The following is a 17,509-nucleotide window of genomic DNA, read 5'->3' as shown; positions in this document are numbered from 1 at the left end:
TGTAACGGTGCACAATAAGCCGTGGCTGCAGCAATTACATTAACACACACATGGTTCAGCGTTCATGCACAATTAATATCTTAAGGCTTTATTCCCACGAGCGTATATTGGCTGCTATTTTATGCTACGATCTGGGGAGTAAAAGCTTGTGAACGGGCGCCACAATCTAACGTTTGTGCGCCCGTTCAGATGGCATGAGCCCCGGCGCATATACGCTGAGGCCGCCATGCCATAGCCCCTTCCCTCCCCCTTGCCAACTCACCAGCTCTCTCCTCTCCTCTGGCTGCTTGCAATGGTAGGGGGTAGAGCTAAGCTCCTGCCCCTTGTCCGCAGCTAGCAATGGGAGGGAGCGGGGTGGAGCTAAGTGCCGCCCTGTCCTGCCTCCTCCCATTGCTGGCTGCAGGCAAAGGGCGGGGGTGGGAGCTTAGCCCTGCCCCCATCCCGCCCCCTCCCATTGCAAGCAGCCAGCAGGGAGGAGTGAAGAGGGAGGGAGTTTAGCTGTCACGCTGCTAAACTCCCTCCGGCCGCTGTCATTGGCTCCCATAGGAGCCCATGCAGTGGCCCACGTATTACAGTCCAAAAGATAGTTCCAGGACTATCTTTTGGGCCTGACCGAAAAACGCTTGGCGCTATATTGGCCAGGCACTTTTACGTCACGGGAATAGGACCATGTGATCTGATGCATTGGATTCCAAACGTATATCGGCCGACCGTGAAAACGGTATGGGAAAGGTCTTATTCTAACTGCATAAAAGTGATCAAAATATGAGCCAAGAACTTTCCAAAGCATATAATAATAATAATAATCTTTATTTGTATAGCGCCAACTTATTCCGCAGCGCTTTCAGGTATGGATAAATGCAAAACAATACAACAATTACAATGTGAGATACATTGGGTTAGACACAAATGGGTTGAGGGTGGTACAGGAGGTGCAAGGGGTGGGGAACACAGGCAATAGGAAATTTTATGTACAGATCATTTATCAGAAGGCAAACAGGGTGGAGCACCATAGGGAGGGGCGAGGGACTAGGTCAGGAGATTTGGTATGCTTCCCTGAAGAGGTGCGTTTTTAAGGCACGTCTGAAATTTCGTGCATCGGGAATTGTCCGGATGCCTTGGGATAGAGCATTCCAGAGGATGGGTGCTGCTCTAGTGAAGTCCTGTAGGCGAGCATGAGAGGTTCGTATTACAGGGGTGTTTAGTCTGAGTGTGTTAGCCGATCGGAGTGAGCGGGCTGGGTGGTGTACTGACAGTAGGGAGGCGATGTATGGTGGCGCAGCGCCATGCAGAGCTTTGTGAGTGAGGTAGAGGAGTTTAAATTTAGTTCTGCAGTGGATGGGCAGCCAATACAGCGACTGGCATAATGCAGAGGCGTCTGAATAACGACTGGATAGAAAAATGAGTCTAGCTGCTGCATTTAGTATGGATTGGAGCGGAGCGAGTCTAGTGCGGGGGAGGCCAATGAGTAGCGAGTTGCAGTAGTCGAGCCGGGAGTGGATGAGCGCAACCACAAGCGTCTTTAGCGTGTCCGTGGTTAGGAACGGACGTGTATTAGCAATATTTCTGAGGTGCATGTGGCATGTTTGGGCCAGAGATTGGATATGGGGGGTAAAGGAGAGGTCAGAGTCCAGTGTGACCCCAAGGCATCGGGCATGCCGTCTGGGGGTTATGATGGTGCCAGACACTGGAATGGAGATGTTGAGGGGAGGTCGGTTAGAAGGTGGAAAGACAAGGAGGTCCGTTTTAGAGAGGTTTAGTTTGAGAAAAAGGGAGGACATAGTGTTAGAGACAGCGGACAGACAGTCGGTGATATTTTGGAGGAATGGTCCAGAGATCTCACGAGAGGAGGTGTATAGTTGGGTGTCGTCAGCATAGAGATGGTATTGGAGGCCGAATCTGTGGATTGTTTGTCCAATTGGGGCAGTATAGATAGAGAAAAGAAGGGGACCAAGGACCGAGCCCTGGGGTACCCCGACAGCGAGAGGAAGTGGAGCAGAGATAGAACCAGCAAAGGAAACACTGAAAGAGCGGTCAGAGAGGTAGGAGGAGAACCAGGAGAGAGCAGTGTCCTTTAGACCAATAGAGTGGAGCATAGTGAGAAGGAGATTATGGTCGACAGTGTCAAATGCAGCAGACAGGTCAAGGAGGATTAGTAGGGAGTAATCACCTCTCGACTTTGCAGTCATCAGGTCATTTGTTACTTTTGTAAGGGCAGTTTCGGTCGAGTGTAGAGAGCGGAAACCAGACTGGAGGGGGTCAAGGAGCGAGTTGTCAGAGAGAAAGCGAGTAAGCCGGGAGTAGACCAGGCGTTCCAGTAATTTGGAGATAAAGGGGAGGTTTGAGACGGGTCGGTAGTTAGCAGCATTAGTCGGGTCCAGGGTTGGTTTTTTAAGCAGAGGGGATATAATGGAGTGTTTGAATGAGGAGGGAAAAGTGCCAGAGGTTAGGGAGAGGTTGCAGATTGTGGTAAGGTGAGTAATGAGAGCTGGGGAAAGGGAGCGGAGGAGGTGAGAGGGGAGAGGGTCGCTGGCGCAGGTGGTAGGGCGGGCAGTGGAAAGGAGCCTGGAGACTTCTTCCTCTGTCGTTGGTTCTAGCGTAGATAGTGAGTAGGTGCTGGGTGCAGTGCTGATGAAACTGGGATCAGGGCTAACCATGTAGCTTTCAGAGATTTCTTTTCGAATGTGGTCGATTTTTTTCTTTGAAATAGGCAGCTAGTTCTCCAGCAGTCAGGTCTGTCGCAGGGGCCTGTTCCTTGGGGCTGAGGAGGGAGTGAAAGGTCTCAAAGAGTTGTTTGGGGTTGTGGGATAGTGAGGAGACAAGGGAGGTGAAATAAACTTGTTTGGCATGGTGATGGGCTAGGTTATACATTTTAAGCATGAATTTGAAGTGGAGGAAGTCTGCTGGCAGCTTTGACTTTCTCCACAGCCGCTTGGCGCACCTAGAGCACCGCCGGATGAAGCGCGTTTGGGACGTGAGCCAGGGTTGCCGTGGTCTGCGTTTGACAGCTCGCGTCACGGGCGGTGCCACTTCATCCAGGGCACGGCTGAGGGTGGTGTGGTAGTATTCGGCTGCCAGGTTAGGGCAGGGGAGGCGAGAGATGGGCGATAGGGAGGACTGAATAGTTTCAGCAAACTGTTTAGTGCAGACAGACTGGAGGTTCCTAGAGGTGCGATAGATAGGAGGGTCAGGAGAGATGCTAGGATGCCTGATGGAGAAAGAGAGAAGGTTGTGATCCGAGAGTGGAAGTGGGGAGTTAGTAAAGTGAGAAGCAGAGCAGAGACGGAGGAAAACTAAATCGAGAGTGTTACCTTCTCTATGAGTGGGGGAGTCAGAGATTAGCGATAAGCCAAGGGAGGAGGTAAGTGTTAAGAGCCGGGAGGCAGATGAGGAGCTAGAGTCGTTAGTAGGGATGTTGAAATCACCAAGGATGAGGGTTGGGATTTCACAGGATAGGAAGTGGGGGAGCCAGGCAGCAAAGTGGTCTAGGAACAGGCGGGTAGGACCTGGGGGGCGGTAAATAACTGCGACACGCAGAGGCAGTGGGCGGAAGAGTTGCAGGGTGTGGACTTCGAAGGAGTGAAAGGTAAGCGAGGGAGCTGCGGGAATGACCTGGAAGGTACAGTTTGGGGAGAGGATGATGCCTACTCCTCCACCGCGTCTGTCATCCGATCTGGGGGTGTGGGAGAACTGCAAGCCATCATAGGACAATGCAGCGGGGGAGGTAGAATCGGACTGCTGTATCCAGGTTTCCGTGAGGGCGAGCAAGTTCAAGTGTTTAGTGGTGAAAAGGTCATGGATAGTTGGGAGTTTGTTACACGCAGATTGGGAGTTCCATAGGGCGCATTTGAATGGGGCGGGGGGGGGGGCATTTTGGTAGAGAACAGTACGGGGTGGGCCTGGGTTGGGAGAGATGTCCCCTGCAGCTAGGAGTAGCAGAGTAGCAAGGGTGAGCACGTGGCTAGGGGATTTGTGTGGGTGTCTGAGGTGTTTCTTTGCAGTATTAGGGGGTTGAAGGCGTCTTAGGAAGTTGAACAGTGCATGGGAGCCATACATAGGTGAGGAGAGGAGGGAAGGGCTGATGTGGATGGAGTTTGTTGGGGCTGGGCGTTGGAAGAAAGTGTGAAGGCTTGAAAAGAGGATAGTGATGGAGATCAATGCAAAGAGGAGAGTATTTTGCACCAGGCTTTGGACAGTTGTGCATGTTACCTGTCTCCTGCACTGTCGAACTGCGCTGTATAACTGCATCATTCTACAGCATCAAACACTTGTTGCTGGACACTTAGTGTTATATGGGCATATGGGCCCGTGTGCCAGATCCAGGCAAACCGTATTTGACGGATGCCTAGCAAATATACGCCTGGGCATGGCTAAATGAATGTATACAGCCTTGTACCCAGCTTTCCCTGAGATCATTCTTATGCGGAAAGTATAAACGTGTGTGTGTGTGTGTGTGTGTGTGTGTATTATATTCCACCATCAGATGTGTGTGAGTGCTGAAGCATGTCTGTTACTGTATTTATTTGTTGCAGCCCTGGCTTACATGAACCTTCACATTTAACTTTTTTTTTTTTTTTTTGTGGAAATGCTGACTTGTTTCTTTGTATGTTTTTATAATGAGAGATGCCGAATACAATAATATCTGCTCTGTCTATACGCATTGCATTTTTCTGTATCTATTTACAGGGGGAAGTTCAGGCACTTTTTCTCAGGCATGAAGGTTACCTTGGCGCAATTGGTGCATTTCTGAAAGGCGCTGAGGAAGACAGTAAGTATGAATAAAGGGGATTTGTAGAACGTGAAGTGTGTCTCCTGTATATCCTTGTTTGGCCTGTTTCAGATGGTCGTAGTGTGGCCATGTTTTCACATTCATATTGCACCCAAACGTAGATCACCGTACTGGAATTCCATAAAAAATTATTGTAATGTGTTTGTTTTGTTTCCTCCCCCCTAACCCTCCCCAAGATCCCAATTTGTACAGCTGGGGGGAGAACTATGCCGGCAGCTCGGGGCTCATGAGCACCTCTCCAGATGTCTTCCCCATGCAGCGGTCACGAAGTGGAACAGTGAGTCTTTTTACTGGTCTATAATAATCTTTATTTGTATAGCGCCAACTTATTCCGCAGCGCTTTACATAGAAGTAATAGTCCTAATCTTTGTACAGCGCCAACATAATCTGCAGCGCTTTAGGAAACAGCAGGTACAATGTACAGGCAAAACCAGACATTCCATACAGCAGTAAACTAATAATTAACTCTAACAATGGGGGAGCGAGGGGCGTTACTAACCATCTATGGGGACACAGGAGTGACACGAGGTAAAACCGTTCTGTACAATAGTCCAGTCATCTTATTAATTAGGGTAGGAAGAAGGTAGAAGTTTTTAAGTCTGAATAGGACATTTTATTATTTTTTTCCTTACACAACTTTTATAGTTTTTATCTGCTCTACTTTTTTATGCGTTTGTCAGTTAACATAGTATGTAAGGCCGAAAAGACACCAGTGTTTACCTCTCAATGTTTTTCCAGATGAAGGCAAAAAAAACCCTGACGAGGTAAAAGCCAATTTTCCCCATTTAAGGGAAAAAATTCCTTCCTGACTCCAATCTGGCAATCGCAATAATCCCCGGATCACCGACCCTTCTGAAGTTATAGTATTCTATGTTATAATCATTAATATCGCTCAAGAAAGGCATCCAGGCCCCTCTTGAACTCTTTTAGTGAGTTCCACATCCCCACGTCCTCAGGCAGAGAGTTCCATAGTCTCACTGCTCTTACAGTAAAGGACCCCTTCTATGTTGGTGATGAAACCTTCTTTCCTCTAGATGTAGAGGGCGCCCCCTTGTCACAGTCCTGGGTATAAACAGATCATGGGAGAGATCTTAATTTTGACCCCTGATATATTTACACATTAGTTTTTTTTTGTTGGTTTTTTTTTTTAGTCCCCTCATAGTTGTCTTTTTGCTAAACTAAATAATCCCAAATTTGCTAACCTCTCTGGGTATTGTAGTCCGCCCATTCCATTTATTACTTTAGTTGTCCATCTTTTTGTACCCGCTCAAGCTCTTATGTCTTTCTTGAGTACCGGTGCCCAAAACTGTACTCAATACTTCTAAAATGCTAAAGTTATTAGACACAGGGTATTTTATTGGTCCCCACCCCAGGACCACCACCTTTTTCTTTTAAAGGTACCTATATATTAACAACTGTCGGATTAATGATTGTTCATTTCCCCGGCTCCCCCGTACATTGAACACTCGACTAAACCAAATTTTCCTGTGTTTAAGGAATTGAGCAGCAGCCAGACAGCTCTGTCCGTGGCTTATCTCTCAGGGAACAGAAGGATCGGGTGTTAGGTTACATTGTCCCCAATCCTTCTTTTCCCAAACCACATCTGTGGGGGAAAAATTGAGCTGCCCCCTATACACATCAGAGTTTCCAGCCCTGCCATTATCGTCGGGTTTGCACAACTAATCGGAGTATGGCGGCCCTAAAGTAAATTTGACTTATTTGTTTACTTATAGAATGAAGGTAAAAAGGATGGACTTTTTAGGGAAATAAGAGTGAGTTATGAGTAGACTTGCTCTATAAAAGTTTTTGCTTGGGGTCTTGTTACATCAGCTCCACCCTGACAAAAGGGACTCTTCAGGAAACTGGATACAGTATTAAGCCCCATTTACACGGGATTATTATCGCTCAAAATTCTCTCAAACGATGTCTTTTGAGCGATAATGGTTGCATGTAAATGCTACCATCATTTGCCTTTTTGACGAACGATGATTCTATGTTGAGTTTAAAATCCATCGTTCGACCGGCCAGCTGATGATAGGGACCGCACGTTGTGATTCTCCACTGGATCGCTGATAACATTGTATTCAGCTGCTGTCCTGCGGCAGAACAAAGAGGCTGTATGCAGATAACAGACCACCTGCTGTTATCTGCATACAGCAAAGAGCGCCTCCTTTACATGCAAATGAAGCTAATAAACTACTAATGCGCATTTGTACCCAATAGCAGCTTATGCAAAATGATCGCTCAAAAGATAGGGAGAAGGACCGTTTGAGCAATCCTCTTTGCATGTAAATGGGGCTTTAGTGTTTTGGTTTTAATAACCTTAAAAGGTTATTCCCATATTGGCCAATCCTGCTCGACATGGCAGTACCCCTCTGTGAACCTCAACCAGGTTTATTGAAACAGATGAGCAGGCTGTGCTACATTGTTTCCGTAATGCCCATAAAGTAAATGGGGGATACAGAAACGGCATGCTGTACTGTTTCTGTAACTTGGGAGCTGTAGAAGAGGCATAATTTGCTGTGCTACGCTGTTTCTGTAAGTCCCATTCACTGGCAATAATGGAAATGGCATAGCACAGCCCTCCTGATGATTTCTATACAGCTGAGAAGAGGTTGCAGGGGACCAGTTTTCAATATAGATGCAGGTTCCTCCTCTAGAACCCGCATCTACCAGACCAGCATCTAAAAGTCTTATAAGGGAATGCCCCTTTTAAAGTGTGTGCTGTAGTGCATAGCATGCCATATGATGGAAGCACCTGTAGTTTCAGAATCCACTTATGTAAAGTGCAGTATACATGTATATAGTTCTGAAGGCTGCTGTGCCTGCATCCTGTAAAGCTGAATATACCCCTACTCCACATTGCCTGACTGTAGAGTTCATCAGTGAAGGTCTAGAAAAATATCTTCCGTTTAATAATTAGCATTTAACCATTTCAGTTCTGAGAACTCCCTGAAGCCTATACGCTCGTTTCTGTAAATAATACTACCTGCCTTCCACTTTGTTACTAACCTTGTAAAAAGTCTCGCATGTGATAGTGAACAGTTGTGATCACTGAGGGTCTGGGGACTCCAACCCCCACTGAAAGCTGAAACAAAGGGCAGAAGCCTCAGCCGAGCCCCGACAACATTGCTCAGGCCTCCCTTTGGAGGTGTGGTTAGCAGTGTTTGGGCCATATACTAAGGAGAACACTTCTGCCCCTTTATCTCAACAATCATTCAGATCTTGGCTCCAAGTCCCCAACTAATCAAAACTTCCAATATGTCGTTATTGCAGGTCACAACCTTTACTAAACAGGTAGATGTTAAGCATTGGGACCCTGTATGGTCTGCATGCCAGCTGGGTAAATGCCCATACAACCTCGGTATCCTGTTCACTTGTGCTCATTGTTCTCATTCATGTGTTCATTATTTCTTTCATTCATGTTACACAATCTTATCACTTCTTTTCTTTTTTTTCACTTCCTCCTTCCATCCTATTTCTATCTTCAGTTTTCAGTAAGTAACTTGTTACGTGTCGGTACTTGTAGAGCTGTGCTTCTGTCCCATTGTTTTGTCTGTGAATGCAAAGCTTTCTCCATCTACACGCCGTCACGTTATACACTGACTCATCATTCCATAGAACTGTCATGGCAGGCGGGTACACCTGATACCCCACTAAAGGGAGAACCTGATTGTTCATTCCATAAGAATGGTTGTAGAAGTTGTGAGTCTGCATTGGGTGGGACCTACTAAGCACTAAGTTTACTGTACTTGCTAGGGAGTTCCAGTCCCTCCGGGTCTTTTCTGGATTGATCACTCCGCATGCCATATGATTTGAAGGGCGGCTTATGGAGCCCCTATAGTATCATAATACAAACCTATAGGGTCTCTGCTGCTGTACAGGATGCATGGATGTGGTATGTATGTATGTATGTATGTATGTATGAACCTTAAACCACAGGAGCAATCCAAACTGGGTAGCTGGGGAAATCCACCAGTGGCGAATGTACCCTCTCTGAGCCCTGTTCAGATTGATGCAACAGTCTCCAACTTCTGCAGCAGGTCTGATGCATGTGACTAGAGCCTTAGTTCATACATGCATCAAAGTTGTTGCACAAACCCTGTATAGGGGCACGGAGTGTCAATGGATCTGTGAGGGGTAACGTGTTGCCCTAGAAGGAACACTTTTTAGCGGCAAATACCTCCTGACCACACAGACTTCCTGCTGTGCCCACCCCTGTATATTCCGCACGTAATACTGAAAGATCTTTCTCTAATCCCATCTAGTTGCTTTTGGATTTGACACAAAAAGAATGGGAAGAATCAGATCTTATTTGTATGAGGGTGCGTTCACATGGGCCGATTTTAACTTTTGGCAACTTCAATGTTTTGGCACCGTCTTCTGTCCAGCTCACTTACATGCTGTAGTATCGTTGTCCCCTCTAGTGTACAGAGACTTTTGGGGCATTTCTTCTGCAGTGTTACTCTAAGGATCTCTGCTTTGTACCCACTATTGATATTCAATAGAACTGCTGGGTAATCGTGGAATTATCACTGATGCTATTAAAGTGGCGGCTTTGTAGAAGTTTTCCCATCTTATACAGACATGACATATCACTAGGCTATGCCATCACATTGATCAGTGGAACCGCCAACCATCCTAAGACTGAAGAGCATGCGGTGCCAATGTAGCGCCGTGTGCTCTGTAGGGTTTACCGCTGCTGCAGGGAACCTCATTGACCAACTGCAGCTCCTTACACAATTTGGTGGCCGGGAGCGCTGCTCTGCAGGGAAAAGAATCATTGGGGTTCCCACTGATGATAATGTGATGCCATAGCCTAGCAATCTTCCATCACCTTTAAAAGCTAGGCGAAACCCTTCAATATATTGGAACTTGGTTATACTATTGAGCGTTACTGTACCATATCCAGTAGAAGACTGAGCCCTACTTATATTTTCCTGCAACTAATGACAGCTCTACTTTATAACCACCAGACCTGTACGGGCACAGCTTCCATTGAACTCAGTACCTGCATTACCAACCTGGCCTACTGCAATATGGTGGCCAGGAACCTGAGCGGTGGACACCCGCCAATCCTCTATTGTTGACCAAGACTTAAAATGGGTCATCAATAAAAAAGCCCAGGACAAGCTCTTTAATGTTTTATCTAGTGCTAAGGCCGCAGTAATGCAGTCCTAAGCTCTCACTCACAACCTGAAGGTTCAATCCCCGCATGGTTCAGGTAGCCGGCTCAAGGTTGACTCAGCATCCCTCCATCCTTCCAAGGCCGGTAAAATGAGTGCCCAGCTTGCTCTGGGGTAATAAATAAATTACCTGAAAGCGCTGCGGAATAAGTTGGCGCTAAGAAATAACAAGATTTATTGAAGGTATAGTCATTCTTTCATTCATGTCGTGGCCATAGCCTCTTCAGCTTTCCTGTGATATCTCCGGTGACTTTGCATTCAACAGGAGCGCCCCCTATGACAGCAAAGATGGGAATATGCAGCAAAAAGCCATCTCATGGCCCACTTACTCTTCCTGCCCTTGCTCTTTGAAGACGAACCCCTAACCAAAGCTTTGGCAATGTTATAGCAAGTCAGGGGAAATGAAGCTCATAATTCTCTGTTATGGAATTGGAATGAAGGGGCAACAAGCTGTATCCCTTATCTTTGTAGGGGTGTGATGGTATTAACCAGCAGGGGTAAATTTTTAGAACAATTCTCGTGCATTTATCAATGTAAACGCTGCCAGCGACTGACTGATGATCAATAGTCATGCAATACAGTTTGTACGTACAGGCAGTCGTTCCTGTATAAAGAACTGCCTGTTTACTACCAATGGAGGCGGGCGACTTGAAGAGACCTCCCACATTCTCCGCCTCCATTCACTGAATGATTATTGCTCCTGTGTTAAAGCATAGGAGCCATAATCGTTGGGACTGTGGGGTGCTTAAGTGCCCAACAATCATCCTGTGTACAAGGACCCTTTGTGCTATGGGAACTGTTTTTTAACTTATGCAAGTCCCTGATTGAGACGGCTGCGTATGAGATTAGACCGTGATGGAAGGAGTGTGGTTGCAGAACCTGGTATGGCATAGGAGCTGTAGAAACAAAACTAATGGGAAATTAGAAATAAAGACTCTGAAAAGTTGTGTGTTTTTTTGTGTTTTTGTTTATTTTTTCCATTTGGGATCATTGGAGCAATTAATTACATACAATATGACTTTTGTGGATTTCATCCTTCTTATAAAGAAGCTTGCCATGTGATAAAGTCTGACTTCTCTAATTCACGGGGATTGAATGCTATCGCTGGGCGAGCTATCTTTTCCCTCCATTTTCCCAGCCACTCGAATAGCTGTCCTTATAATGCACTGATCCTCCCGGTCTGCCATAGGAGAACCCTCTCTTATAGAGACTTCATGTTGCCATCTAATAGGCCATTAGTAGAGGGGTGTCTCAGGACGTGTTATGAGTCTGTTGCAGAACAGGCTGACAAAGGGCACAAAACAACCAGAATTAGATATAGAAGTGAAGCGAAGTGTTGACTCTGGATTGGAACGCTCCATAGAGAAGTGATACCCGGCCTCATACATATCCGGTTATCAGACTCAACTATTAAGGAACGCCAGAAGAGGCCGTTGGGTATTTGTTAAAAGCAGATTGTGAAATGTTGTGGTTTGCTATAAATACAGAACGACTTTTTGTGCATTTGTGCCCTTGTTATGGGTTACTGGCATGCTCTTTACACCCATGCCATACACAGACCACCTTTTCACACACAGAGTTCTTCTCTTCTGTAGTTCCCAGCTGGTAATGCCGTACATTATAAGTCATACTCTGACTTTGTGTTCCACAGTTTGACATGTTGGAGATGGACCGCCTGGAGCGACAATTAGTAAACCTTCCCTTGCTCTTTGACCCATCTTCTTATGTTCCTGACACAGTGGATCTTACGGAGGACGCAATGGCTCGTGAATATTGGCTCACTTGCTTTGAAGATGCTCTAGAAGGAGTAAGTAATTTCTGACATTGGTTAATGCTCTGCACAGAGCAACTTGTGACAATCTGGACCTTTAGAGTCTTGGGATCTTTCACATCTGTATGTGGGACTTTGGCGCCTCCATGTGGTGACTTTGTAGTTGACAGCTGTGATTTTTTTTTTTTTTCTTCTTCTGATTGCATTTTGCCATTTTACATCTTTTTAATGAAAACTTATTGAAACATATTGCTAGAAATATTTGGATATGATCTGATTGTTATAACCAGTAATGCAGTATGTGGGTAATCGTAAGCAAAGTGGTTATTGTTCCTTTAAAATGTTTTGGCTGGTTGCTAACTTTTTGGATTGTTTTGGCTCCTAAAGTATTCACCTCTGTACATTAAGAGACGTCATCAATCCTTACATTTCCTTTTTTTTTTTTTTTTAAATGTGGCTGTATGGGTACTGTCCTATATACACTGCTCCCAAATAATCTCTGGATAGCAATTTGTCCATTTATGCAGCAGAAGCTTTTGTGACTCAATTTCACCTGCTTTGGTGCAAATAAGAGGTTTACTGGAGAGGCACAAGCATGACACCCCCAAAAAGGGAATGGTTTGCAGATGGCAGCCAGACAGTTCCTTTCTCCTCCTTCTTTCTGACTGCTTCATCTCTAATTTTGCTATTGTCCTTGTCACTACCTGCAGCGTAATCAGGTTGCACAGGTAGTCCTGCTTCTCCAGGATGGCACATCCATAAGTGCCATCGAAGGTGGTTTACTGTGTCTCCCAGCACAACTACAAGAGCGTGGAGCAGATACCAGGACTTGGACCATTACATAAGGCGAGCTGGACAGGGTCTTAGTAGGACATCATCCGGACTGGTATCTGCTTCTTTATGGGAAGAGAACTGCCAGAACCCTGCAAAGTAGGTCTACAGCGGGCTACTACTCTGCATGTGTCTGACCAAACTTTCATACACAGATTCCATAACGGTGGCATGAGGGCCCGCTGTCCTGTAGTGGGACCATTGCTCACAGCCCAGCAGTGTAGCTTGCTTGCTTTATAGAGAATAACAGAATTGTCAGGTCCATCATTGGCGCACTATTCCCTTCACAGATAGAAGCAGGATTGCACTGACAGACGTGAAGTCGTCTGGAGACGATGGAGGTCATCGATATCCGATGTGCGATTTGTGTTACCCTAATTTCTTTTGAGCAGTGTTGTTTCTCTGCCATCTATGAACAGTCTTCTCCTGTATAACTTCTGTATTGCTAAAGGTATTCCTAGAGCATTGCACTGAGCCTGATGAGAATGAAGAAGTGCTGTTAATTGCCCCGTAAAATGCTGATACTTTATGAGAAATGGTTACAATAACAACTGCTGTCTTTATAAGGTAGCTAAACGTGCCGTTGCCAGTCAGCCAGATGCAAAGGATGCAGCGGATCGGGCCGAAAAGTTCCAGCAGAAGTACTGGAATAAGTTGCAGACTCTGAGGCATCAACCCTTGTAAGTATCTGCAGGAGCGTTATTCATGCAGATGTGTGGAGTGCAATTTATTCTCCCTTGTGTCTTATTTGTATTTGCTGCAATCATGTAATCTAAAACGTAGCAAAATCTGCAGCGTACTTACGGTGTCCTGTTCACTCATCTGTAGTGATGATGGGGTATTAGGGCCGTGTACTCGCTGCTCACCTCCAGGCAGCATGGCATTTTGATTTGGGGTTCTAAAGGCTAATGACACCTTTTTGAACCAAGTGATTTATTCCATGTACTTGTACTAATTAAAACAGATTTTCAGGATTTATCCCTTAGAGACGGGCCCCTGATAATATATAGCAAGGTCTAAGCATTATAGATTATGCCAAAAGAACTAAATCCCTCCGGATTATTTGAGCCTTAGACATAGAAAATACATTTGATACACTTTCCTGGAACATGTTGGAATCCGAGGCCTTTTTTTTTTTTTTTTCCTTTCAGCTCTAACCTCCCTCCATTCTTCGCCCTCTACTTTGCTCAAACTTCCCACTAGTGTGCGCACACCCATATCTATCAGGTGAGGTACTAGACAAGGTTGTCCTTTAAGGACCAAGTGCAGTAAATATACGGCGCTTGATCCTGGGCTTTAATCCTGGCTGATAGCAAAAATACGGCGCAGGATTAAAGCCTCTGCTGCTGCAATGGAGCAGGTCGGGTCCTCAGCTGTTAGAATCCATAGGAGAAGGCCTTTTCTGGGTATACAGCACTATGTAAGAAGAAGTGGAAGTGTTTCTTCCACTACCCGAGCCGGCGATCACGTGACCGCCATGTCCCCCTGTTACAGCAGAGCTGCAGGGTCCTAACAGACCCTGATCAGCTCTGCCAGTGACAATTGCCACTATAGGGGACGGTTTCCCCTGTAACTGGAAAAGTGTGTAATAAAAAAAGACCATGTGAATGACCCCCAGAGGACTTGCATGATGTCATGGGGGATACAATAAAAAAAAAATCGTTAGAAAAATTAACTTAAAAAAATTACAGAATAAAATAACAATATATACATAAAGAAAATGACCCAATACCAACCAAAACCGTCACCGTATTCACCCTCCAATCCAAACCCATACTTTATGGCAGTGCTCAGCCATTCATTGAATTCAATGAATGGCTGAGCGCTGCCTCTGACTGGCTGAGCGCAGGGACCAATCACAGGGAGAGCTCAGCTGTCATTCAATTGCTCAGTTCTGCCTCTGACTTGTCACAGTGCCCAGGCAATCAGAGGCAGCCCTTTCAGCATGCTGAAAGCACTTTAGAGCTGTTCAGGAGAAGACACGGTTAGACGCACCTGAGCCCCGATCCAAGGAATCCTCTCCTTCAGCTGTCACATCCGCATCAGGGGATAGTGGGCACCATACTTTATGTGCACATAAATGCAGCCAAGTGCGTGTTTTTTATTTGGTCATGCAAATTTTTTGTGCGTTTACGTTTTGTGCAAAAAAATGCGCAGTAAACATGCGCCCGTCTGACTGAGCCCTCATTGCATTTTTCACGGGTGCAAGAAAAATGTAATAAATACAAATGCTAGACGGTCGTATAAAAATATCTAGACGGGCAGTGAAAACTGCATTTTTCATGTACAAAAATTGCATGTGCCTAAAGTGAGGCGTCTTCTCAAGCAGTCCAGTCTCAGCCCACCAACACTCTCCCTCTGCACACTTGCCTGCAAGATGCTGCCATCTTTCATGGGCTTCTCTGGGGGATGGGTTCTCTACATGTAACTCCAGTAAGCACAGGCATAGCGTGAAGTTCCTGGCCCCCAATGTACAGTGTAAAACTTTATAACAACCCCACCACCACCATTATGTGCCATATAATACTGGTGCCTTTTGACCTCTGCAAGGCAGGTTATATTTTCACGTATGTGATATTTTTCATACATCGCACTTGTACTGAGATTCTCTTGACAGATTTGCGCACGTTTTACGATGTGACGCAATCCTAGGTATCCTTTTCATAGCTCATTCATAAAGATATGACACATATAACAACCTGCACTATCTGATTTGTTCCTTATATATTACTCTTCTCATTTCTTGCAGCGCTTACGGGTCCCTAACAGTCCGCAGTTTACTAGACACGCGGGAGCACTGCCTAAATGAGTTTAATTTTCCAGACCCCTACTCAAAGGTGAGTGTGAGTGAGAATATATATACACTATTGTGGCGTACATGGAAGAGGGCTCTATAGCAAAGGTTGTAATTAGAGATGAGCGAGCACCAAAATGCTCGAGTGCTCGTTACTTGAGTCGAACTTCCCGCGATGCTCGAGGGTTCGTTTCGAGTAACGAACCCCATTGAAGTCAATGGGCGACCCGAGCATTTTTGTATATCGCCGATGCTCGCTAAGGTTTTCATTTGTGAAAATCTGGGAAATTCAAGAAAGTGATGGGAACGACACAGAAACGGATAGGGCAGGCGAGGGGCTACATGTTGGGCTGCATCTCAAGGTCCCACTATTAAGCCACAATAGCAGCAAGAGTGCCCCCCCCCCCACTGTCAGCATAAAGATCGTTCTCCTCTGCCACAGCTGTAACAGCTGTGGCAGAGAAGAACGATGTTAGCCCATTGAATTCAATGGAGCCGGCAATACAACTGGCTCCATTGAAAGCAATGGGCTGCCGACGAGCACGGGATGAATTTTCGAGAAGGGCTTAAAAATATAAGCCCTTACCTGAAAATCACCCTAAAATGTGTAAAATATAAGCCCTTCCCGAAAATTCATCCTGAGATCGCCGGCAGCCCATTGCTTTCAATGGAGCCGGCTGTATTGCCGGCTCCATTGAATTCAATGGTCAGTGCTCGTTTAATCGAGACGAGTACCGCGTGGTGCTCGTCTCGAGTAACGAGCATCTCGAGCACCCTAATACTCGAACGAGTATCAAGCTCGGACGAGTATGCTCGCTCATCTCTAGTTGTAATGCCTTCTACTTTACCCATGGGCCGTTCCCTATGTGCGTGCTTTAAGACGGTGCAGTTCCTCTGTGGGTGTTATCAGTGCCCATTAGCAAAAGGCATGGGAACAGCCATGGTGTTGGGCCCCATCTATGGGATGTATGCCCTTACTTAAATATTTTTATCCAGGTTATGTAGGTAAGAGCTGCAGGTAAGTCACTCTTTTCTTGGTCAGATCCTTATGCGTGTATTCTGTCTGTATTGTAGTGATTGCTGCAAAGCCTTTTTATAGAATGTTTTTCTGTATGTCTCATCTAATATTGTAATAATAGACGCTGCAAATTACCCGGGGTAAAGGGGTTTCCAGTTAAATACTATTGACTACCTATCATCAGGATAAGTCATCAATAGTTGATCAGCCAGGGTCCGTCGCTCGGGACTCTAACCGATCAGCTGAGCAGGCGCAAGCTGTCCGCACCGCAATCACTCAGTGGTTGGAGAGCAAGCCTCCGCGCCAACCTCTGTGTAGTGGCCGGTGCTTGTAACTGCAGGCACAGCTCTCATTGAAATCAATGCCAGCTGTGTCTGCAGTTACAAACGCCAGCCATCACATGGGAGGTTGGCATGAAGACTTCAGTTTTAAATACACACTGACAGCTTGTGCCCGCTCAGCTGATCAGTCGGGGTCCCGAGCGACTGACCCCGGCCGATCAACTATCGATGACCTATCCTGATGATGGATTATTGATAGTATTTCCCTGGAAAACCTCTTAATTCATTTATAATTGCAAAAGGGATCGTCCATGAGGAAATCAAGCTTTTTTTTTTTTTTCTGATGTTCCTTGTGATAGAAAATAATTAACGAGCTAATGCTTCCCTCTCCGGCTTCCTGCATCTCCTGCACCACAGTCGCTGGAACCTGTAGACTGTATTTCACAGCTTGGGCACAGCGTTGCTGACGGGACATATGGGGACCCGAAAGAGGGCGGTATAAGCTTCTTTATTTTCTATCAGCATCTTATGTTGAATAGTTTTCTGCTGACAACCTCTTTAATGAGTCGGTCCTCCTGGGGAAGAAAAAAGGGGTTGTCACTCGGCTTTCCTAGTGCCCTCATTAACAAATCTAGCTAGTTGTGTAGTGCGCCGTCTGCTCTCATATCAGTGCATAACTAGATGGGCATTCAGTGCTGTCAGGCCTCGGGGAGCGAGCCGCTAATAAACAACTAAATGGAATCTTTAAAAACTTGACAGGAAGGAACAACAAAATATCCTTCCCCTTCCATCTTGCAAAATAGTGACACAATCGCTTCACACTATCTGTATTCTAAAGG

General features: G+C 45.9%; 1 protein-coding gene across 4 annotated transcripts in view; it reads left to right on the top strand.

Annotated features, from left to right (window-relative positions):
• PANK4 (pantothenate kinase 4 (inactive)) overlaps nucleotides 1-17,509 on the top strand; it is a 51,325-nt gene that overhangs the window by 18,548 nt on the left and 15,268 nt on the right. For all 4 annotated transcript variants that reach the window (XR_010793138.1, XM_066606853.1, XM_066606852.1 and 1 more), the window contains 5 exons: nucleotides 4,687-4,768; nucleotides 4,966-5,066; nucleotides 11,627-11,782; nucleotides 13,145-13,257; nucleotides 15,327-15,414. Coding sequence is in view for 3 of the 4 variants with exons in the window: in XM_066606853.1 (XP_066462950.1) it covers nucleotides 4,687-4,768; nucleotides 4,966-5,066; nucleotides 11,627-11,782; nucleotides 13,145-13,257; nucleotides 15,327-15,414 (540 nt within the window). In the remaining variant the exon portion in view is untranslated. The remainder of the gene's footprint in view (nucleotides 1-4,686; nucleotides 4,769-4,965; nucleotides 5,067-11,626; nucleotides 11,783-13,144; nucleotides 13,258-15,326; nucleotides 15,415-17,509) is intronic.

Source organism: Eleutherodactylus coqui, chromosome 6 (genome assembly GCF_035609145.1).
Source record: "Eleutherodactylus coqui strain aEleCoq1 chromosome 6, aEleCoq1.hap1, whole genome shotgun sequence".
NCBI classification, from domain to species: Eukaryota; Metazoa; Chordata; class Amphibia; order Anura; family Eleutherodactylidae; genus Eleutherodactylus; species Eleutherodactylus coqui.
The sequence above is the reverse complement of the archived record's forward strand: the minus strand, read 5'-3'. Positions and strand labels throughout refer to the sequence as shown.